At 41.7% G+C, this 23,965-nt stretch overlaps 1 protein-coding gene across 1 annotated transcript in view; it reads left to right on the top strand.

Moving 5' to 3' along the window:
- LRRC2 (leucine rich repeat containing 2) overlaps positions 1-23,965 on the top strand; it is a 69,024-nt gene that overhangs the window by 11,224 nt on the left and 33,835 nt on the right. Inside the window, exon 4 of the mRNA XM_084829658.1 lies at positions 12,912-13,048. Coding sequence (XP_084685784.1) covers positions 12,912-13,048 — 137 coding nt within the window. The remainder of the gene's footprint in view (positions 1-12,911; positions 13,049-23,965) is intronic.

Raw genomic sequence — 23,965 nt, 5'->3', positions numbered from 1 at the left:
ACCATGACATCATATCCGCTCACTAAATGGCTAGTGGTGGGTGTGTGTGCTCATGGGTAATAGGCAAGCAACAGTCAGTTATTAGCATATGTAACAAGAATCTTTACCTTTCAAAAAGGCTTAAGGATACAAAACTGGCTTTATAACTTTCTCTACTTATAGTTTTCTAACAGCCTCTTAGCAACTCTAATGGGGCTTTTCTATATATTGAAGTTGCATTTCCATAATGATAACAGCCATTGCCTATTAAAAATTAAAAGCTGTAGTTTAATTACTGGTTTTAATGTGTTTAATAATGATTTTTTTTAAAAAAAGAAATAAAGTGAGAATAAATCATGACTCAGGAGTGACTGGGATGCCACTGTAGCTACTAATTAAAAGTAAAATATTCTCAGGCATGAAATTAGCAGGGAAACTGGATTTCATTAGTGCTTTAACTGCATTTACTCTGAAGGCACAAAAAGATGTTAGTTGTTTAATTCTTTAATTTATACTTTTTTTTAATACACAGAGATATTCATAGCCACAAACTGTTTAGGTCAGAATGCTTCAATTTAAACTAATTTTGTCTCATTGACTTTAATGGGAGTAAATTATCTTAAATCAAGAACCATGTTTTAAGAAGTACGTACTATGCACTGCAAGGGCCCTGTCCTTAGAAACAGCACATCCTCACAAGCTGCACATAACAGGAATCAGTCTTCACTTTGAATACACACACACAGCATCTACAAGCATCCGTACATGTTCCTAGATGCTAGTAGAAGGCTTTTCTCCCCAATCACAGCGTGGATGGAATGTGTAAAGAGGTGAAAGAACTCCAGAAGCCCCCAATTTTTGTTCCATGAGTGTCTTAGCTTGCTCTGTGTTCTAGCTGATCTCTATTTATGGGGTAAAGATCCTGACTGTGTCTCCATGACAATAGAAGGAGAAGCAAATGGAGGAGTGTCAGATTTTTAAAAAGGCATCAGCTTTGCTGTGCTTTGGTCCATGCAGGGCTCCATGAGCAAGTGCTCCGCACGAGTAAAAATCACTTCACAGAACATACTTCCTGGTGGGGGTGGGGGTTGGAGTGAACATCATCTGACTGGCAGGGGCTGCTCAACCAATAAGAGAGGCTTCTCCCCTCCCCCCTTTCTCCTTTCCCCTGAAACTCCAGATGAACCTGTATTTCAGGAGCAAGCCTCATTGAGCACAATGGGAGTTATTTCCAAGCATACACAGATATGCTTGTGCTGGGAAAGAGTGTGTGTGTGGGGGACACTGGGATGGGAAACCAGCCCCCTTTCTAACTGCAGGATCTCTATAACGAAGGTGTGAAGTCACTTCCTAAGGCAATAAACCAAGCCACGGAGAATTGCAGGTTCGGTAAAGCACTTTACAGGCGTCAGGGAATCAGTGCTTTAAACTCTGTATTCAATTCAGGAGGATCTCTGTAAATTCTGATGTGGGCATTCAGAGGGCAAGCCTCATTCAGCAAAATGGGAGTTACTTCTGAGGAGACACTAATGGGTTTGTTGTGGGAAAGAGAGCAGTAAGCACAAAGAGAGGAAACCAGCCCCCATTGTAACCCAATGTGGCGTAGGATCTCTATAACGAAGGGTTGAAGTAATTACTTCCTAAGGCAATAAACCAAACAACAGAGAATCGGAGCCTCAAGATTGCACTTTACAACACTTAGGGAATTGGGCTTTAAACTGTGCCATTTCAATTAAGGGGGATCTCTGTAAATTCTGATGTGGGCATTCAGGGGACAAGCCTCATTGAACACAATGGGAATTACTTCCAAGTAGACATACATATGCTTGTGCTGGAAAAGTGTGTGCGTGTGTGGAGAACACAGGGATAGGAAACCTGTCCCCTTTCTAACCCAATGCTGCCCAGGATTTCTATAACAAAGGTGTGAAGTAGTTACTTCCTAAGGCAATACATCAAACAATAGAGAATTGGAGCCTCGAGATCACACTTTACAGCATTTAGGGAATTGGGGCTTTAAATGGTGCCATTTCAATTGAGAGGGATCTCTGTAAGTTCTGATGTGGGCAGTCAGGAGAGAAGCCTCATTGAGCACACTGGGAATTACTTCTGAGTAGACACTAATTGGTTTGTGCAGGGAGGGGAAACACCCCTTGACTGGGGTCACAGTGCAAGGCACACCCCTGGGCAGGGCTAGCATACCTGAGGTCAATGCAGGGGTTGGGGCACACAGCAACTATACTGGGGAGAACCTGACTTAAGGAAAAGAATCGGACTTTAAGCAGTCTCAGGAAATCCGGGTTTTCCGTGATAAGCTCCTGGGTGGCTGCTGGATGGCCATGACATTATATATCTCTAATGACCTCAACATGCAGCCAGCTCAGAGTAAGTTGCTCATGGAGACCCCCCCACATCTTAAGTTTTGACCATTAGATATAAAAACATCCAATTTCCCAAAGTTCATAATAATCGCTGTGTCTTTGGTTATGTGCATATCAAATTTCAATTTTCTGAGTGGACTGGAAATACCTTAATCATTCTTGGTATTATTTCTTGCCTGCTGGGTCTAGGGAATAATTTACAAATGTCTCCTTTTCTATTTTCTAATATATCCTGATTGTCTTGGATGATGTATGTTGTAAATGTCATTTCTGAGTCACCTCAGAATACTTTCACCACGGTGTCTTGGACTAGGTGTATACTAGATTTTATGTATGTGACTTGAAATTAGTGCTTGTTCTGTCATGGTTCATAATGCATTTCTTAAAACACAAAAGAACTATACTAATTTCAATAACCTTCGTTTTAAAAAATGATATATTTTCAATGGACTTTGTAACCTAGTATTCAAATCCAGCTGGGGGTTATATGCATATCCATACTGCCCAGGGAGCTTTGGCTATGGGGCAGTATAGAAATATAATAAATAAATAAATAATACAGAAGTAGGCCTCTACATGCTTAAGCTTAGCTGGATAGAGAACTAGATGCATAAGTGGACAAGGTGCATTTGATTCTTCTTCCAAATTCAGCTGGGGTGGCACACACATAGCCCGTTAAGCAACATGAACAACTTGTTGATTGGCTGTTCAAGAAGGGAAGCAGGATGGCATGCTGGCTTGGGTCAGTTCCCTGATCCTTCTTCCCTGCAAAATTGCTGTATACTGCACTCTCCATTTTTAAAACATGGCTGCATGGCAACTTCAACTTGCACCACACATACTGTGTTGGACCAAAGCCTAAATTTTCAAAATCAGTCATACAAAACAATACATATACTTATTATTAATGAGGATTTTCATTATTTTTTATAATAAGTACTCATACTTATTATGAAATTATTATGTTATTGCTTACAGCCTTTCATGATTGATATTCTGTAACTGATTGTGAATTAATGTAATAGATTCACAATAAGATCTAGATTAACAGACAAAACCTAGCTTTTGTTTTTTGTGAACTTCATATAGACTTCATATAGAATCATAGGGTTGGAAGGGGCCTACAAGACCACCGAGTCCAACCCCCTGCTCAGTGCAGGAAGCCTGATTCCCCGGTGGTCTCCCATCTAAGTACTAACCAGGGCTGACCCTGCTTAGCTTCCAAGATCATACAAGATCAGGCACATCCAGCCCTTTGCAACTTTGAGATTTGCAATTCCAAGCCAGAACAGAAATTATACACATGCATGGAAACACACACACACACACACACACACACACACACACACGAGAGAGAGAGAGAGAGAGAGAGAGAGAGAGCGAGCTACACATATGAAAGAGAGCAGGAGACAGCTAATTAGACTTCTTCTGGCAGCTCAGCTCACCAACAAGGATTCAACGCATAGGGCAGAAGCTAGTGCGGCATGAGGGGAAGTCTTCTCCCTCTCTCCTCTCCCCTGCATCCCACCTTGAATATCCTCCAACCCTCCAGAGCAGATTTGTGGGGGGTATGCAGAGGGCTGCAGGGTGGGGAGGAGGAATTGCCCCTCCTGGTTCTGCTGACAGAAACAGTTCTGTGAACAGAAAAACTTCACTGGATTTCATCCATAGTATGGAAATTGAGACCCACTAGAGCAGCCTTCCCCAATCATATGTTTTGGACCCACTCTGATCAGCCCCAGCCAGTATGGCTAATGGTCAGGATTTCTGGGAGTTGTAGGGCTTTTCTACATGAGGCTTTTAACCCACCACTTTACAGTGACTTCTGTTTCCGGATTAAGATCAGCGCCTTTACACATGTGTGTTTCTGGGGTTTTTCTTTCTCTATCTTTATATATGTTCCATTACAGAACCACTAGGTGGTGCTGTGGCATAGGAGAATTGTGCAAATGCACCAGGTTTTCATGCCGCCATTCATGGAAATACCAGACTTTCCTTGTTAGAAAAAACCAAACATGCGATAATGGTTGCAAAGTATGGGAGAGGCCCTGGAGAATGACAACGTGTAAAGCACCCACAAACTATCGTGTGTGAGGAATCACGAGGAAGGATTTTCCAGGTGTTTTCACAGGGAGCTGCTTCCTGATTTTGTAAGCACAGGTGGGACCTACAACAAAATCTTGCAGTGTGGAGTGCTCCTATTCAGGCTTCAGTAGCCAGTCTTTTTTTAAAATCTATTTTTATTTTATTTTTATAAATGAAATAAACACTACCAACAACGCAATCAGAGTAGCCAGTCTTGTCCTCTTCTAGAATACCCCATTCCATTTCTCCCCTGTATTTATTCTGGGATCCTGATTCTTCAACTGATGGAAGCTGGCCTTTGTCACACCTGACTGTGTGCTGGGGTCCCCACAGCACATGGGCGTTGCCTCATAGACCAACAGATTTCTCCAGGCTGGTAGTGCATGATTCCCCCTTGGAGTGAGACCAAATTGGTTTGCTTTTGTATGGACTTATATGATTCCCTCCTCCCTTCCTGAAGGAGTTCAAAGCCTCCAAGCTGGAAGATACGTTCACCTTCTAGAAGGTGGTGGAAACATCCAGGCTGGGTGATAAATCACCCTTTTCCTGAGAACAGGCCCCCAATATTCCAGGAGGGGAAGTGGAGCTTCTCAGCTCCTCTGTGAGAATCAAAGCACAACACCCTTATCTCTGGAAGGATGAGACAGCTTGGCACAGGCCTCACAGCTGTAAGGTTTATTGACATATGGAGCTGTACTTGCTTGGTACCAATTAGCTTATGTGAGAGGTCCACTAAAAGCTGCCCTTTATATGAGAGGTCTGCTTGGTTAACTACAATCTGCCAGTTATGTTAAGCTATACAAGTCTCTGTTCACTCAGCCCACTGAGTAGGACATGGCTGTGGGAGCTCACTAGACTCCTCGCCAACCTTCCGGTGTCAAACCCACTACATTCCCTAATAGTCATGCAGCAGTCCAGAGCCACTGAGCATGCTGTGTCCTCACTGAGCTCTTTTTTTTTTTGCGGGTGGGGGGGAGGTACTCCATCAGGAATTTTTCCATAAATATTTTTTGTACTTTTTTGTATCACCCCTTTGTTTCTCAGTAAGTAACCTTGTTACATAGCCATCAGAACTCATCACCTGAGTTCATGATAATTATATATGATACCTGGAAAAGACAGATCAAAGGAGGATTTGGTGGTGGTTATGATGCACATTCTTGTCCTGGAATAGGGAGATGAAGAGAAAGGAGGGGAGCAGAGATTTTCACACCTGCAAAATCCCTTAAGTTATCCAGAGGTGGCACCCAGAGAAGCAAACTCTGTAAATTTGGGTTTGTATATGCTTGGTGTTTATTCACAGACTGCCTGTTGTCCAGACTGCTAGCTCGCAGTAAGCTCAAGGCACAGGCTATACGACAAAGGTATACACAACACACAAGGTTGTGAGCTTATTTTAATTGCTGTTCTTTCTCTTATACATATTCTTCTATTTTTACTTTTCAAAGAAAATAGTGGATTAAACTTGGAACATGCAGACATTTAGACTTCATAATGTATAGACTAGAGGTGAAAGGAAATCAATACATTCTTTAAAATTTTCTTTTCGTTACCCATGCCTGATGATTGCTTAGACATTCTCCCCAAAAGAAATAAACATTGCACACTCTTAAAAAATCCAAATAGTTCAGCCTTCCTTCCTTAAATTTAGCCATGGTTGCTATTTGTGATGACCCCTAATGTTTATTTAACACCCATGGCTCTGTGTGTTGGGTGTGTGTGTGCCTGCGTATTCCTCCTCCCACCTGCCTTTGTTTCCACCTTCAAAGAGAAGGTTAGGGCCAGAGTGAGCAATGCCCTTAGCACCCTCTCCTACAGGAAAAGAAGTAATAGCAAGTAAGGGAGAGAGTTGTGTCTCCAAGGGTCCCAGACAAGAGCAGGCTGCCTGAATCTTCTTTACCTGCAGTTGCAACTGCTTCCTTAGATTCTGACTTTGTTTTGGCTGAAAGCTTGTTATAGATCTGAACTTCTTCTACTTTGCTTAAAGAAGGCAGCTATAGAGGGTTCAGTTGTTTAAGAATTAGAAGCTTGTAGTATAGGGAGCTTGCTGTGCAGCAAGAATGTGCATTAGTGAGGTGCTCAATAGCAGGTTGTATCCTCTGATGGGGTAAGAAGCCTATAGAGCAAGGGAGGGTAAATTGTGCCCCTCAGCATGATGTTGGACTCTAACCCCTATCTCTCCTTGCCAGCATGGCCAATGGCTAGAGATAGTGGGAGTTATAGTCCAACAATACCTGGAGGATCACAGGCTCCCAAACCCTACTATAGAGGAGTTTCCTCTCTAAAACAGACACTTGTTCAGCTCCACTTCCACCTTTGGCCCTTTGTAGAAGTGGGTCATGGCATATGTCGTTCTTGAGCAATATCTTATATAAAAGAAGTACATTTATAGACGTTTATAAACATTTAGATCGTTACCTTGTCGTGGTGCTGGAGCTTGAGCACCTCAATGACATCATGAGCTAAACCGTGAAGGGACACCCAAGACGGGAAGGTCATGGCAGAGAGCTCAGACTAAATACGATCCCTGGGGAAGGAAATGGCAACCCACCCCAGTATTCTTGCCATGAAAACGAAATGGATCAGTACAACCAGAGATATGTCGGTATATCATCGGAAGATGGGACTCCCAGGTCAGAAGATGGTCAAAATGCTACTGGGGAGCAACAGAGGATAAGTTCAACTAGCCCCAGCAGCCGATGGTACTGGTGATGAATGACAAATCCGATGTTCTAAAGATCAACACACCATAGGAACCTGGAATGTAAGATCTATGAGCCAGGGCAAATTGGATGTGGTTACTGGGGAGATGTCAAGATTAAATATAGACATTTTGGGTGTCAGTGAACTGAAATGGACTGGAATGGGCCACTTCACATCAAATGACCACCAGATCTACTACTGTGGACAAGAGGACTACAGAAGAAATGGAGTAGCCTTCATAATTAATAATAAAGTGGCTAAAGCAGTGCTTGGATACAATCCAAAAAATGACAGAATGATCTCAATTCGAATTCAGGGTAAGCCATTTAACATCACAGTGATCCAAATATATGCCCCAACCACAGATGCTGAAGAAGCAGAAGTAGATCAGTTCTATGAGGATCTGCAGCACCTATTGGATAGTACGCCAAAAAAAGATGTTATTTTCATTACAGGAGAGTGGAATGCTAAGGTGGGTAGTCAAATGACACCTGGAATTTCAGGCAAGCATGGTATGGGACAACAAAATGAAGCGGGACATAGGCTGATAGAATTTTGCCAAGACAACTGACTGTGCATAACAAACACTCTCTCCCAACAGCCTAAGAGACAACTTTATACATGGACTTCACCAGATGGTCGATATCGAAATCAGATTGACTACATCCTTTGTAGCCAAAGGTGGCGGACATCTATGCAGTCGGTAAAAACAAGACCTGGAGCTGATTGTAGTTCAGATCACGAACTTCTTATTGCACAATTTAGAATCAGACTAAAGAGAATAGGGAAGACCCACAGATCAGGTAGATATGAGCTCACTGATATTCCTAATGAATATGCAGTGGAGGTGAAGAATAGATTTAAGGGACTAGATTTAGTAGATAGGGTCCCGGAAGAACTATGGACAGAAGTTCGCAACATTGTTCAGGAGGGGGCAACAAAAAACATCCCAAAGAAAAAGAAAACCAAGAAGGCAAGATGGCTGTCTGCTGAGACACTGGAAGCAGCCCAAGAAAGAAGGAAAGCAAAAGGCAACCGTGATAGGGGGAGATATGCCCAATTAAATGCAAAATTCCAGAGGTTAGCCAGAAGAGATAAGGAATTATTTTTAAACAAGCAATGCGTGGAAGCGGAAGAAGATAATAGAATAGGAAGGACAAGAGACCTCTTCCAGAAAATTAGAAACATCGGAGGTAAATTCCAGGCAAAAATGGGTATGATCAAAAACAAAGATGGCAAGGACCTAACAGAAGCAGAAGAGAGCAAGAAAAGGTGGTAAGAATATACGGAAGATCTGTATAGGAAGGATAATAATATTGGGGATAGATTTGACGGTGTGGTCAGTGAGCTAGAGCCAGACATCCTGAAGAGTGAGGTTGAATGGGCCTTAAGAAGCATTGCTAATAACAAGGCAGCAGGAGACGACGGTATCCCAGCTGAACTGTTTAAAATCTTGCAAGATGATGCTGCCAAGGTGATGCATGCCATATGCCACCAAATTTGGAAAACACAAGAATGGCCAACAGATTGGAAAAGATCAACTTATATCCCCATACCAAAAAAGGGAAGCACCAAAGAATGTTCAAACTATCGAACAGTGGCACTTATTTCACATGCCAGTAAGATAATGCTCAAGATCTTGCAAGGTAGACTCCAGCAATTCATGGAATGAGAATTGCCAGATGTACAAGCTGGGTTTAGAAAAGGCAGAGGAACTAGAGACCAAATTGCCAATATCTGCTGGATAATGGAGAAAGCCAGGGAGTTTCAGAATAACATCTATTTCTGTTTTATTGACTATTCTAAAGCCTTTGACTGTGTGGATCATAACAAATTGTGGCAAGTTCTTGGTGGAATGGGGATACCAAGTCATCTTGTCTGCCTCCTGAGGAATCTGTATAACGGCCAAGTAGCAATGGTAAGAACAGACCACGGAACAACGGACTGGTTTAAGATTGGGAAAGGAGTACGGCAGGGTTGTATACTCTCACCCTACCTATTCAACCTGTACACAGAACACATCATGCGACATTCTGGGCTTTATGAAGCCAAGGCTGGAGTTAAAATCGCTGCAAGAAACATTAACAATCTCAGATATGCAGATGATAACACTTTGATGGCTGAAAGCAAGGAGGAGCTGAGGAACCTTATGACGAAGGTGAAAGAAGAAAGTGCAAAAGCTGGGTTGCAGTTAAACCTCAAAAAAACCAAGATTATGGCAACCAGCTTGAATGATAACTGGCAAATAGAGGGAGAAAACGTGGAGGCAGTGACAGACTTTGTCTTTCTAGTCACAAAGATTACTGCAGACGCTGACTGCAGCCAGGAAATCAGAAGACGTTTACTTCTTGGGAGGACAGCAATGACAAATCTTGATAAAATAGTTAAGAGCAGAGACATCACACTGACAACAAAGGTCTCCATAGTTAAAGCAATGGTATTCCCTGTAGTAACCTATGGCTGCGAGAGCTGGACCATAAGGAAGGCTGAGCGAATGAAGATAGATGCTTTTGAACTGTGGTGCTGGAGGAAAATTCTGAGAGTGCCTTGGACTGCAAGAAGATCAAACCAGTCCATACTCCAGGAAATAAAGCCAGACTGCTCACTTGAGGGAATGATATGAAAGGCAAAACTGAAGTACTTTGGCCACATCATGAGAAGACAGGAGACCCTGGAGAAGATACTGATGCTAGGGAAAGTGGAAGGCAAAAGGAAGAGGGGCCGACCAAGGGCAAGGTGGATGGATGATATTCTGGAGGTGACGGACTCAACCTTGGGGGAGCTGGGGGTGGCAGCGGCCAACAGAAAGCTCTGGCGTGGGCTGGTCCATGAAGTAACGAAGAGTCGGAAGCGACTGACCGAATAAACAAGAACAACAAATAAACAAATAAGGCAAAAATGATAATGCACACCGAATTACAAAGGAAGTAAATATTTCCAATGCATATACATCCTATCACACCTATGAATAAATTCCAATGCATGTACATTATATCAAACGTATCAGTATCATAATAAATATATCAGTCCAACAGAACCATGGTGTATTACCATTTTGACTAGGAATAGTCTTCCTCAGGAGCTATACAGACTACTCTTTTTAATATATAACCTACTATGAAAACTCATAAGATTTCCCCCCCCTTCCTGAATATTATAAATTTTCAGTGTGCGATAGGTGTGATACTGGAAATATTTACTTCCGCTGTAATATGGTGTCCATTATCAATTGTACCTTATTTGTTTATATACATGTTTATAAACTTCTATAAATTTACTTCTTTTATATACTATATTGATTAAGCACAGGTCTGTAAGGTCCCTTGCACTTTGTGGGTTTTTGTTGAGTTGTCACTGGGGATCCTGTCTTTTCTGTTTTGCATATATAATTGGCCAAAACTTGGCCATGCAATTCACTGCGGTTCCCCTGTCATATATCAGAGTCAGAGCTTCATTCAAATGAGTCTCCTTCAGCAGTGTAAACAGCAGCATCTTCGTAGTACTAATAGTAAGTCTAATTGTGTACTGGCTTGCTTTAAAATTCCCCATAGCTCAGAACAGGGTAGATATGTGACTTAGCACACCAAGGTTTTATATTTCCCTTATTTGTTGAGTAATATAAGACTATGGCAGACTTCAGATGTGGGATAAAATGAGCAGTGAAAATTGCCTTTGTGCATCAGAGTGTCCGCTTATGTATGCTGCTTAGAATATAGGTGGAGAAGACATAGGCATCAAACATCAGCATCTAACATACAGTTTTCAACCAATCTATCAGATCTGTTAGTCAACCAACCATAATACATAGCAAACAAAGAACAAGTCAAAGGAAAATATATAGTATACAGTATTAAGAACAATTCTAATTATCCAGCACTGAAGGCCTAGCATTAATAAGAATGTTTCAGACTTTAGCTACTAACAAAGTAACATTGGCATTGATGCCATCAAGACAAAAAACAAGTAGCAGTTCATCTGATCTACCAGGAAGTGTCCTTATTAGGGAGACAGCAAGTGTTCCCTTGCACCTTTATACAAACTGGAATTAAAAAGCATATGTGCAAGAGATTCAGGGCTTCTTCACATGGAGCTTTTATGGAACTATTGAGATTGCTCACTCACGGACGTTTGCAGGCCCTTTAGATGATGTTGTCAACTCTAGGGTGTCTCCTGTACTAAATGACCTTGATTCCATTTTTAAATAGATTGGAGATAATGAAATATCAAATTACCCCACTTGTGTTCCCTCCCTAGCCGCAAGAAGAAGAGCTAGATCAATGAAACATCTGGAAGACTCAGATAAGGGGGAGAAGGAGGGGAAAGGGGAGGGGGGAAAGGAAGCACATGTAAAGGGAGTCCGTTGTGATCCTGCATTTAAAATGGAAGCAGAAAGCCCCCTTTTAACTGCAGGATTTTAGGCTTGTTCAGAGATGCTCTCAATTTCATCCAAATTACAAGGACAGGTCTTTGCATGAATGGAATTATTTGAAAGCAACCTCCTGTTCCCATAGATGGCAAAGCATTACACCTAGCCAAAAAAGACAAAGAAGTATCTTCTTGAATTAGGTACAGATACTGATCTCAGATAAGAAGCACAGTCACTCAAGTTCAGAATAAACAAGCTGTGGGCCAAAGGAGAACAGACACTACAAGAATGCACTAACTTATTCTGTTTATCAATATCCTGAATCCTTTGCTTAATTACATATTTTGCATGTGTACTATTAAATATAAGTAAGTGCTGGAGAAAAGTCTGAAGATTGGATCTTGGACAAAATAGACTTTTTTCAGGAAGAAATGAATGGATCAACTAATGTTAGGTACATGTAGGAACTGGCAGAATCATTAGAAAAAAGACAAAGCCAATCACTTAGAACAAACGTCCAGGCCCGGTGCATCAAGGAATTCAAATTTACTTCCAAATTCAATACTTTCCCAGCAACACACTTTGGAGAGCCCAAAATCCCTAGGTTTTCATATTATGTCTTTTTATAAGGATCAGTTTGCTGCGATGCTATCTTCTATATGAAGGTATTGATCTTACTTTTGAAAACGGTTTTGTTCAGCTTAAAAAGGAGCACCATTAACTGGTCAGCAGTTTACAAATTGTTTTGAAATGGTGTGAAGTTATTTTTAATACAATTACTCATAAAAACTGCACATGGCAATTTTAAAAGATATGTTACCTGCCTATGAATGGAAGGATGGAAAAAGCCTCTTTGGATGTCTGCCACGACACTTTGTGCATAATTTTAAAATTAATGCCTTTTCCCTTTAGAACTATTTTTCTCCTGTGCAAATTTATGCATGGAGAGACCAATCCTATGAAGGTCAGGGAGGATTGCTTCCAATGGGAGGAAAAATAATGTAATCAGTGCCAGAGCTTGCCTAATTTTCTCCCTGATCTGGGTGTGTGTTGGGAATGAGGTGGATTTGAATCCAACAGATCAAAAACCTCCCCAGATCTATCCATGACACCCTGCTGGAATGCCCCCCTTTGCCCTTACCACATATGGAGCACCACTAGTGGAGACCTCAAGGGGCAGGACCTCAAGGGAGGACCTATGACCCCTGGATACTGTGGATGGGATTCATAAAATGGATCCTCCTCCTCTTCCTCCTCCTCTTCTTCCTCAGTATTATTATTATGTATGAAATCATATCAGGCCTGTTCTTTCCTCTCTATTAAGATGATTGTGCATCTTGTTGTTATTGTAGTCATCTGAATTACTGCTCAGCTGATTTTAGCTTACTTTATTTTGATAGGTTGTTTAAAAAAACTGAAAGAGCTCAATGTGAGTTTTAATTGTTTGAAGACTATCCCTCCAGAACTGGGAGACTGTGCGAATCTGGAAAAACTCGATCTGTCTGGAAATCTAGAACTAACGGAGCTCCCATTTGAAGTAAGACTTTGACCTCCCTTTTGATATGATGATAAATTTGGGCTGTGAGATTAAAACACACACACATCGAATTCCCAGTTAACAGAGATCCTAGTAAATATTAAATGTTCGCAAACGTAGCCCATGTCACAAATATACTTTAATGTCACATATTTAGAATCCATATAACTGAAAAACCTCATTGTTGGTAAAGCAGGACAGGGCATATGAGTGTCTGTTTACACAGAAGAACAAAATCATGCCAAGAGGTACTTTGTACAAGGCTAATAGTTTAAATGGATTCCAGCCATGAAAAGCAAAATTATGCAGACAGCTGGATTCATGCAATGCCATACTTTGAAGGTGTGGTCTATTAAAAGTACATGGCAAGGTTCCAAGACTGCCATCACTGGCAAAAAAGATTGCTTGGCAGTGATTCAGCTATGCATACTCATGTCTGGGGTGCAGCTAAGCTCCTTCTCAAGAATACTAAGGCACTTCACCGAGGAGTGCCTTAGCTCTCTGACAGGATGAGATGTGCATACTTACTTAATAGAGTAGGATACATAGCTGTCTAGTTACTTACATGGGGGAGGGTAGAGTACTCAAGAACAGAAATGCTTTGTGGCTAGCAAGAAAGAGGCAGGCGCCATGTTTGGAGTACAACTAAGCCACCACCTTTATTTAACATTTACATGAAATTCATGTGGTGGTGGTGGTGGTGAGGAAGCTCCTTTTCTCCCCACCCAAGGATCTGGCCTGGCTATCCATATCACCCTTGTCCCTCTGGTGGTCTGCTCACATTTGAACCTTTTGCCTATGGTGAATTCCTATGCTCAGATTCCTATGCTCTGGTTAGACCTGGTGAGAGCAGGCTGCATATCCAGCATTTGCCCAAAATCTGCTGGGAGGACTTTATCCTACCCACCATGGTGCTGATTACAGGGTCCTCCCCCTCCTGAGGGAACACCCCCTGTCCCTGCACAAAGGGAGTTGAGACATACTGGTTCATGTAGGATAGGGCCTTATATAGTCCTCTGCCCAAGTCTTGGTCCTAAGTCTCATGAAACCAGAAAATCCGTGGTCTCATGAGACTTCCTGGTCTAGCCCCCTCTCTTATAAAGACTGGAGGCATTCAGCCACCACAAGATCTCAAGGTGGGTTAGGGTATTTTAGAAAATGTTTTTTTTTGTAGAATTGTATTGTTTTAAACTGTTTTTATTGTATGTTGTACATCGCCCAGAGTGGCTGGGTGACCAGCCAGATGGGCAATTAATAAATTTAATAATAAAATAAAAAATAAAATAAAATCTCCTTAGTGTGCAACATCCAAGAAGAATCTTGGTTGCTCCACATGCCATTGGTTCTCAGTTAGGGAGCCTCTCTCCGCCCCTCAACCTTCCTCCTTCCTGCAGGCCCAGTTGTGGGATTGGGGGAGCCTTTTAGACATGTTCCCACGTCTAATGTCTAGCATCTACAGTTAAAAGGCTAATGGTAGCAGTGTGTGAAGGTTTGAGGCCCACAGAGACAAGAAAAGGAAAAAGGTCAGGCCTAGAGGCCTGGGTTTTTTGTTGGGAGGGGGTATCCCTGAGAGGGGTAGTTTCATTTCCTCGGTTAAGTTTCATTTTCATTTCTCCAGTTAAGTTTCATTTCTTCAGGTTTGAAACAGTACTTTCATTTTTTGAGGGAGGAGGGTATATAAAGAGAGTGAGACAGCCAGTAAGAGCAGAGTCGGGTTGACCACAGCCTGAAGAGGGAGCAAGAAGCAGCAGCTTGGAGAAGACTAAGTACAGCTAGGGTAAAGGAACTTGCATTTTGCAACTTTTATTTTCTCTTAATGCCTTTTGTATCACACAGCTGTATTGTACAAATGCCTTTAATTGTGATTTGCTTGTTTTAAATTTACCAGTAAACTGTTGTGTTAAACCCCAGGTGTCTGGAGTATCAATCACCCCACCTCTACAGCCTAAACCCTACATTATTAAGAAGGGGAAGTTCAAAAGAAAGAAAGTGGGACTATTAAGGAGACAAGAGATTCTTAAGGAGTTGCTCAGCGGGTCCAGGTCGTAAAGGGAATCCTGACAACAGTGCTAGGAAAGGCTTTTGCCCAAGTTCTTGGGAAGCCAAGGGATTACTAGCTGAACCTTCTAGCTGGAGATGCCAGGGACTGAACTTTGTCACTGATTTAAAGAGCCTGTCAACTCAAATCATCTACTTAATACAGTGTATTCTTAACATTTGCTGTGGGATAATGGGTATATTAGGCTTATGCTGACATGTAGGTAATTGCAGGGCTGGGGATTTGCCTGATAAAGCATCCTGGCATTCTGTTTTGTTAAAAGTTACTTGATTTAATGCTAACAGTTTTCAGGTGCCAAGCATGGGGCTTCAACCAAATAAATTTTTTAAAAAGGAGTTTGCAGACACTGCAGTCACCACTGGACTGGTGGCAGATTTGCCTAACAAATGAACAGAACAGCAACAAAAATTGCCATTCTGCTTCCTATTTCCTCAGGGAAGGCAACACATTTTTTTTTTTTTCACAAGGATGCTAAAGTGATGGTCTGTTTGGAACAGAACAAAAATGGCAGAAAAGTTTATGAATCAAGTTTTGGAGTCAATGCATCAAACATTTTAACACTCAGAATAATTGCCTTTTGTCATACAAAGACTGTTTGAAAATTCATCCTAGCCTACAGTTCTAAGTCTACAATTCTAAGCACACTTCAATCGCAGGTACAGATTTCTAAGCAAATCCCAATCTTTCTTAGTCTGCAATGTGTTCCTTCTGAATATTGATAAAGAACTACAAAAAATGGATGAGAGGCATTTTAAAACAAAATGTGATTTCTGTTTAATGTAATTCTTTCATACAAATGCTGGACATTCATATTCTGATTTTAGAGTCACTTATGACAATTGCCTTTTCCCTAGTAGAAGCAGATCTGTTGTGGGGAAATTATGGCTGCCTTTACATTAAAGAAAAAACCCATAGTCCTCCCATTGTGGAGTCTTTCCATGTTTACAGTGGGCTCTCGGATGGCGACCACATGATTGCTGAGAGGGGAAGTTTTTAATTTTCAAGATTCCATAGAGCTCAGTGCAACAGCACCATGTAGTGGCTGTTTTAATAGCGTTACAATCCAACTAAATTTGATCGTTCATTATTTCTGGATCGTTTTGAGATGGAATAACCAGGTCTGGATGTGCCCTGGAGGTTGATGACATCATGAAAAGGACCCACACATTTCCATGACTGACCAATCTCAATAGCAGGATAAAAGCTCCGTGTGAAGAAACCCTACATTTTCCCAGGAATCAATATACAATATTTTATCACACACACACACACACACACACATTTATCTCTTGCAGTAATTGGTGCCATTTAGACTGGAAGTGTGCAAATACCATGGACACAAATTGGTTAATGCCTATGAAATTATGAGTAATGAGCGATAAAACTCCTCACTGTGTCACACCATTTTGTTACATATCTATAGGTCAACTTAAACATTACTTTAAATACATGCATACGTCCATACATCAATCCTTTTTTTTTTTTTGGTAAGAAGCGAATGGAGGCTTTTTCTTATTCAAACTGTAGACATGGGAGCCACAATCTAGATTAGGACTTGGGGGGAGGGGGGAAGGTTAAAGACTCCCTTCCCACACATTAGGTTTGCAATCTGGATCAGGTCCCCCCGTGTTTTCTCTAGAGTATGAGATGTAGCTGGATGGTACTTATTAAAGGTAATGTGCACTTTTATGTATACTTTTTACAAGCTGAGTGATATCCCACTGCACCATAGAAGTGCAGCAGTGCTCATAAAGGCCTTTAAAAATAAAGGGAACAATCCAAGCAAAGTTCAGCAATGAATAAGTATTATTCATTTCAATGGAAGACATTTTGGCCTGTATCCAACACTTTCCCTGTTATATTTTGACCAGGGAGATAACTGGCAAAAGATGACAAATTCTGGTAGGAAGGCTTCCCGTGCCAGATTTTGCTACCTCTGGACAATTGGAGGTGAAAGGAAATGTTGGCATTCTGAAGTTTTTCTTTCTGTAGGTTTGCCTCTCTTTATCAAGTTTCCTTTTGGAAGAATTTCATTGCACCATTGTTTAACTCAGGAGCGGGGAACCTATGGCCCTCCAGATGTGTTTGAACTCCAACTCCCATCAGTCCTAGCCAGCATGATCAAGATGATGGGAGTTGTAATCCAACAACATCTGGAGGGCCATAGGTTCCCCAACTCTGGTTTAACCCATACTAGTGTTCTTTCCTATGAAGAGAGAGGGCAGACACACGTAGAGCTTGTGCCAAATGTTTCACTCACCTCTACCGTGTTTTCCAAAAGTCTGTCAACCTAAGAAAAGGAGCAGCTGGGTTTTTCTTCTGGGGGAAGGGCAGGGTTTGGGGTTCCTATTGACATAAGATATAATTCCCAATATTAGGGGTGTGAAAAGGGAAAGGGCGGATGATGAGGTGTTAAGCATCAGAGGAGATTTGCTGAAGCATTAGCACTGCATGAGCTCCTGCAAACAGTGGTGTAGCGGTAAATTTCATCTTGACAGTTCCCATAGTTACAGCCCAAGGAGAGTCCAAAAATGCAGGCTGCTGAGTTGAGCCATATCAACAAACCAGTTCTAGCAGTTTTCATCTCCAATAGAAGCAGGACTTTAATAAAATGAATGGGTCGTAATTGCCCATTCAAGACCAAGCCATCCCCAAATACTTCACATTACAACAGAGAAAAATCTATGTTGTTGCTGTGAAAATCCATTTCCCTCCAGCTTTGGTGAGGATTGCAGCTAAGCTTGGTGGGAACAAGGAATTTTATGTGCTGGGTGGCTGATGATGTCAGTGCCCCTGCTAGTAAAAAAAAGTGCTGCGTTGCGTCCCTGTGAGTCCTGGATCCACTACAACATTGCCTGAAAATGCTCAGAAGAGTCTAAAGGAGGCCTACCCAAATAGGTGAGGACCCACTGCTTAGGTGTAAGTCAATATCCATTGAACTGTTCCTTGTCAACCATATATAATTCATAGAACGGAATTCTGAAGAATACAGTTACTACCTGTGTGAATCAGCAATGTTTATTAGCCTTTGACATCACCAGTGCTTTGATTTATGATAGATGTACCTGGTTCTCTGAAAGTATTGACCCTTGCTTTACCCTCTGTGGGAATTTTGAACATAAGAGATTTATCTTTTCAAGGACAACAAGTTTAAGTGGTATCGGATAGCCCTGAAATATTGTCCTACAATGGAAATAAAGATTAAACAAAGATGGTTTAAAATATGGGGGTGGTGGTGGAGGAACTATTTATATAGATATAGATATTCCAGGAAATACTTCAAAGGGTTTGGAATGAAGGGTTATGTTTTTGCAACAGAATCAGCATATATTTGCCACTTCATATAGGTCACCATCTCAGAGCATTATCTACTTTTCCTGGTGGTCAAAAGCAAGACATTAAGAGCAACTGTCATGGGTAACTTGTACAACAGAACTGCTTCCCTGTAAATTAAAAGCTTTTCTGATTCAAGGCAGATGGGTTCAGTGGGTTGTATTCAGTGTGGTCCTATTTAGAGTAAACCCATTGAAATGAATGGGACTTAAGTTATTCATGAATACCTTAACTATAAGTAGGACTAACTTTACATACAACCCATTGAACTCATCTGAATCTTGCAGTTTGACCTCCTTTTCTGTCATATGAAATTATTACTTTGGGCAGTATCCAATACTGCCGCTCTGCTTAGGCCACTGATGTAGCACTAGTGACCTCTAGTGCAATGCCAGTAGTTATGCTGGAGCAATGGGTTTTCCAGGGAAACCAGCCACTCCAGCATATGCTATTGGCATTGTGCTGGTGGTTGCTTACATTACACTGCATGAATGGTGTAAGCAGAACAAAAGCATTGGATGCTGTCCTTTATCTTTTTGCATTATTGATATAGATACCAAAGATTTCTCAGAATCTGATAAATGCTGGATTCTGTTTCCTGTGTTACTTTGTTCCAAAATGTAATCGGCATGATGCTACACGGCAATGCTTACCAGTGTTATAAGGAAGTGACCCATGCAATCCCTGAGCATGTTTGAGCAAGCCTGGAGAAGCTCCTTAATCAAATATAAAGATGAGGCACCCTCTCTTACATATACTCTGTAAGCTCTCTCCACTGCTGCACCATGACTACAGGTAGGACCAAGGGCATGGTTAGGCATGGCAGTTTTCTATCACATGGGTTGGGGGAGGGCTTGCAGAAGGTATATCAAGGGGCTCTGCCTGAGTTTTAGCTCAGTTGATTGGGGAGCTTCCCCAAGGTTGGGCAGATAAGCTTGGGATTGCACAGCTCTTTTGCTCCCAAGGCTTGGGATCTTTCCTGAGCTGGGCCCTCTGGGCTAGCTCAGTGACTGCTCAGTTCCCTGAAGCCTCAAAACCCAGTCATGGAGGGCTTTGGCACATTTCCTTCTAATGTCCAGGACTTGGTCAAGTTTCAAGGAGTGCACTGACTTTTCAGCAATAACAAAGTGAAAAGGAAATGATCTTATACATGCCTCCTCAAAAGTAAGTCCCACCGAATTCAATGAGGCTTACTCCTAGGTAAGTGTGCATAGGATTGCAGTGTTAAAAGATTATTTTGGCTCAGTTCTAGGGCAAATTTATCAGATTGGTTTCCCCATTCTCTCAAGGCTATCACCAGCAGCTATAGCATATCTATGGGGAAAACTGAGCCAGTAATATATTTAACAACAATCTCACCTTCATATAAGAAAGCTATTATACACAGGAACACACCCAAAATATGCCTACTTAATAAACAACGAGATGATCTCTTCTTCTTGCCAACAGATGTCAAACTTTGGTTAGTATTTTTCAAAGTGTTCTAGTCCAGCATTCATACAAATATAAAAGTCATATTAAGGGTTCATCAACATATGTGATATTCAGAAGGTACACTGTTTATTTATAGGAAAGCTGATCTGTTATTAGCTGAAGGATAAAAAAGTAGGTTTTCCAGTTATTGTGAATATATGATTCAGTAATGCTACATGTAAGCAATTGCCATGCTGTTACACCAGCATCCATCAAACCAGCTGATAACATCTCCAAAGTATCAGTCGTTGAAATGTTGGTACAATAATATCACATTACTGAAGATCAGTGTCTTTTAGCTATGCCTTAACATTTACCTCCCATCCTTTTTCTTGACATTTATTTAGCATTTGCCATTGCTACCCTATTCCAGCATTCTATTTCACTGATACTATCTTTTAAACTGTTCCCAGTATTTTCCATCCTGAAATGACCAGTCACTATAGAGTAGAAGAAACCTGTTGACCAGTGTTGTATAATTCTCAATCTAAGTGTGCCCTTTTTGGTAGCAGGGCTGGAAGGGGATGATATTACTCAATTTGAATGTTTGCAAGTAAAACAACCTCTGTAAGAACTTCTTGCTTTTCCTCTAGGAAGTGATGATTAATTTACTTTATGCTTCAGAATGGAATTGTTTTTAAAATGGTAGCTTATGACAACAGCTTACATGGCAGTAGTTCCTGATTATATAAAAATATTAGCTGGTTCTGCAGCTTGCAGAAGGTACATTGAAAAAAGTGGCAATTAAAGGGGTGGGGGGAAGTGAAACTAAACTTAATTCATCTAAAGTATCAGGGGTAGGCTGAAATCAAGATCCATTTAATCCATTGCTACATGAGCCATTGCATTTGGATTAAATGGATCCATTGCAATGGATCCATTTAATCCATTGCTACGTGATCCATTGAATCCATTGCTACATGATCCATTGCAGTCTTCCTCTGGCTAAGCTCTGATTTAAACCTTATGTTGGCTTTTTATCAATGGTTTTGCTTCCAGGCGAAGTCTCACATTGTTGGACACAAGGATAATTTACCTATGTAAAAATCTGTTTGTGCAGTAGTTAGGGCCATCTCAAGTATTACATACCCAGGTGGAGGTTGCCAAAAATTGTGCTCCCCACAATGCTTACAACATTTCAAAGCCACTTCCCCTCTTGTCTGCCATAATTGCAAAGATTCGTTCCATGCCAGTACTGAATAGCCCTGGCAGCCATAGGTACTGACTGGCATACAGAATATCCATGTGATTAGGTTAAACAGTGAGGAAAGTGGCTTTCAGATCAGGGATGGCTCTACCATTAGGCAGAGTGAGGTGGTTACCTGAGGCGGCAGATGCTGGGAGGAGGCAGCCAATCGTTGGAAGGGAGAGGTCTGTATTCCTAGGTTAGCCTGCTCCCTTCAGGTGTGGTGTCAGACACTGCCCCATTGTAAGTACTGAAAAAAGATTCAACTGCCAGTCTAGTTGGCTTGAGTACACAGAATGGGGGGGGGGCATCTTGTTCTTCGCCTCAGGCAGCAAAATGTCTTGGGCCAGCCCTGTTTCAGATATTGCAGTCTGTGTGGAGTATAGTTATACAGACTATCAAGGGATAACTACGCTGCATGTTTGGCCCCTGTTCCCTTTTTAAAAACCCTTTCTAGATGGGGGATGCTACCACACCAAGCCATTTAGCCTAGAATTGCCATATTTTGTTCTCTCAAATTGTTTGTATTCTCCATGAAAATGTCATTGCCAACCCATTGCACTGCGTGTTTCTGTGTTATCCTCCTGTCTTTATTTTCAAAACCTGATTTGTGGCAGTTCCTTCCTCTTGGCTTATAATGCAATTACAGTGCCAGCCTGGCCAGTGTAGAGTGATAATGGCTTTTCAGGGGTACTCTGTAATAGCACAGCTCAGTGGTAGAACACATACTTTGCATGCAGAAGGTCCCAGGTTCCCTAGCTTCTCCAGGTAGGTCTGAAACCTTGGAGAGTTGCTGCCAGTCATTATTGACCATATGGCTCTAGATGAAGCAATGGTCTGATTTGGTGTAAGACAACTTCCTATGTTCCATTTCGGCCTCTAATTGTTTCCTGTCTAGTGGAGTATGGTGTAAGTCATAGATTGCTCCTTAATTAGTTAGTTCCTGTTCCCTACAGGCAGGGCTTTAATTACTGGTTTCCTCACCCTGCCCCTTTTATTATGAAATAGTACAATTTCACAAGAAAAAAGAAAAAACAAAAAGAAGAAATTAGTAATTAACCCTCTCCACACAGGGGATAGGAACTCACGAATTTCAGATAAATTCATCACTAATGTCAGACCATGTTGTACAGGAAGCAATTAGAGTCAGAAGCTGCAGAGAGGAAGCTTGTAATTAAAGTTGCTGGGGACTTTTACTGAACAGGAATTACTTGTGAATAAATAGTCTAGAAGGATCTTGGCAATGTCAAGAATTACTATTTTAATTTTGCTGATTGCAGAAAAACAAGGCCTCAGCAATGTGAAAGGGCCCTAGTATGGAGACAGCTGTACAGAGGGAATCAGGAAGTGTGGAGCCTTGAAAGAATTAAAAAGATATACAAAGGAATATAAAATGTAACTAAGAGGAACTAAGAATTTCCAGGTTTGCTTAGGTTTATCTCCATTTGTTCTTACCCCATGTAGATTTTAGCTAATTATATTCTGAGAGAACAGTTGGTTTAGATTCAGACTCAGGGTCAAACAGTACACTACGTTAAATACATTGTATGCGGCTGATCCTCTCTTTCTTGCTTATGTGTACAGTGGCGCAGTCTGGGTTGGAACTGCTGTAAAAGGGTAGAAGAGGTTTAAATCTTCCCCCTCTAGGCAGTTGCTTTCTGAAATCACCCCTTTCAATACCAATGGGGGATTTGGCAGCTAAGTTTGGAAAACGTGGCTTGGGAGGGGGGAGTTTCAAACCTCCCATACCACACATGGTGGTTCCAATCCGAATCACCCCCCTGTGTGCTTACTTTAGAGCAGAAAAGAAAGCGGGTCAGGTGCATGCTAAATATTCAACATATTGTGTAGTTTCTAAAGTCATGCTTAGAGTACAACTACTGAAATCAATAGAACGTAGGCCTGATTAACTTAAGGCCTGATTTCAATGGCCCTACACCAGGGGTGAGGACCCTCAGGTGAGGGGTCCCAGTTTGGCCATGCTTTATCCCCTTGGTATTTCCCTGTTTCAATAGACCCACCCCCTTTCCCTCAACTTCCAATTGGTTGGTGTTTCCTAACTTTTGTGCAGTTTTTCCCCCCATTCTAAAAGGTTGAAATGTCTCTCCTAAGGCTTAGTTACTGCCAGTCAGAACTGTAAGTTACACTATACTGGCAGTTTTTGTATTTTTGCCTTCCCTTTTGCCTTTGGCCATACCCACCATTAGAATGTGCCCCCTGAAAGCTTCTCTGAAATTGAATTTGGCCCTTGGGCTGAAAGAAGTTCCCCACTCCTGCTCTACACTTAGCTGACTAACAGAGCAGTCCTATGGTCCCTGGGAGAATGTCTCCCTGGGATTTTTTGGATTCCCCCTCCTGAAGCCATAGACACTCCTATGACCTCCGGATGGAGGATTCAACACTGGATTCCTCCCCAATCCCCTTGCAGCCACTGTGGAAAGAACCACACTTTCTGATGACCTAGTAGAGGTCATAAAGGGGGTCAGGGAAGGGAGGAGAGAGGAGAGGCCAGGATCTCTGGAATCCTATGGACTCTCCATCACCCATCCCCGCCCACTGCTGGTAAGTGAGCTAGAAGGGCTCAGTGACCCATCTAACTGTGTGAGTGTGTGTGTGGTGGGGATGAGGAGGAGGAGGAGGAGGAATAGGAAGCAAAATCATCTCCATGTTCCTCCCACCCTGCTAGCAACAGCCCAGAAGAACATCAGATTTTCGGAAAACTTCAAGCCTGGGGTCTCCCATCTAATGGGCAGCAATCCAATAGGATTGTGCCCTAAATCTGGATCCAAACAAATGCATTTAATGAATGATAACTTTGTTTTAGAGACATAAGGTGAGGGTGGGGCCAGCAATTCAAATTATCACA

This window comes from Heloderma suspectum, chromosome 2 (assembly GCF_057233095.1).
Source record: "Heloderma suspectum isolate Gila_16-S chromosome 2, 16-S_ref, whole genome shotgun sequence".
Lineage (NCBI taxonomy): Eukaryota > Metazoa > Chordata > Lepidosauria > Squamata > Helodermatidae > Heloderma > Heloderma suspectum.
Note: the sequence above shows the minus strand (reverse complement) of the source record. Positions and strands in the feature narration are given on the sequence as shown.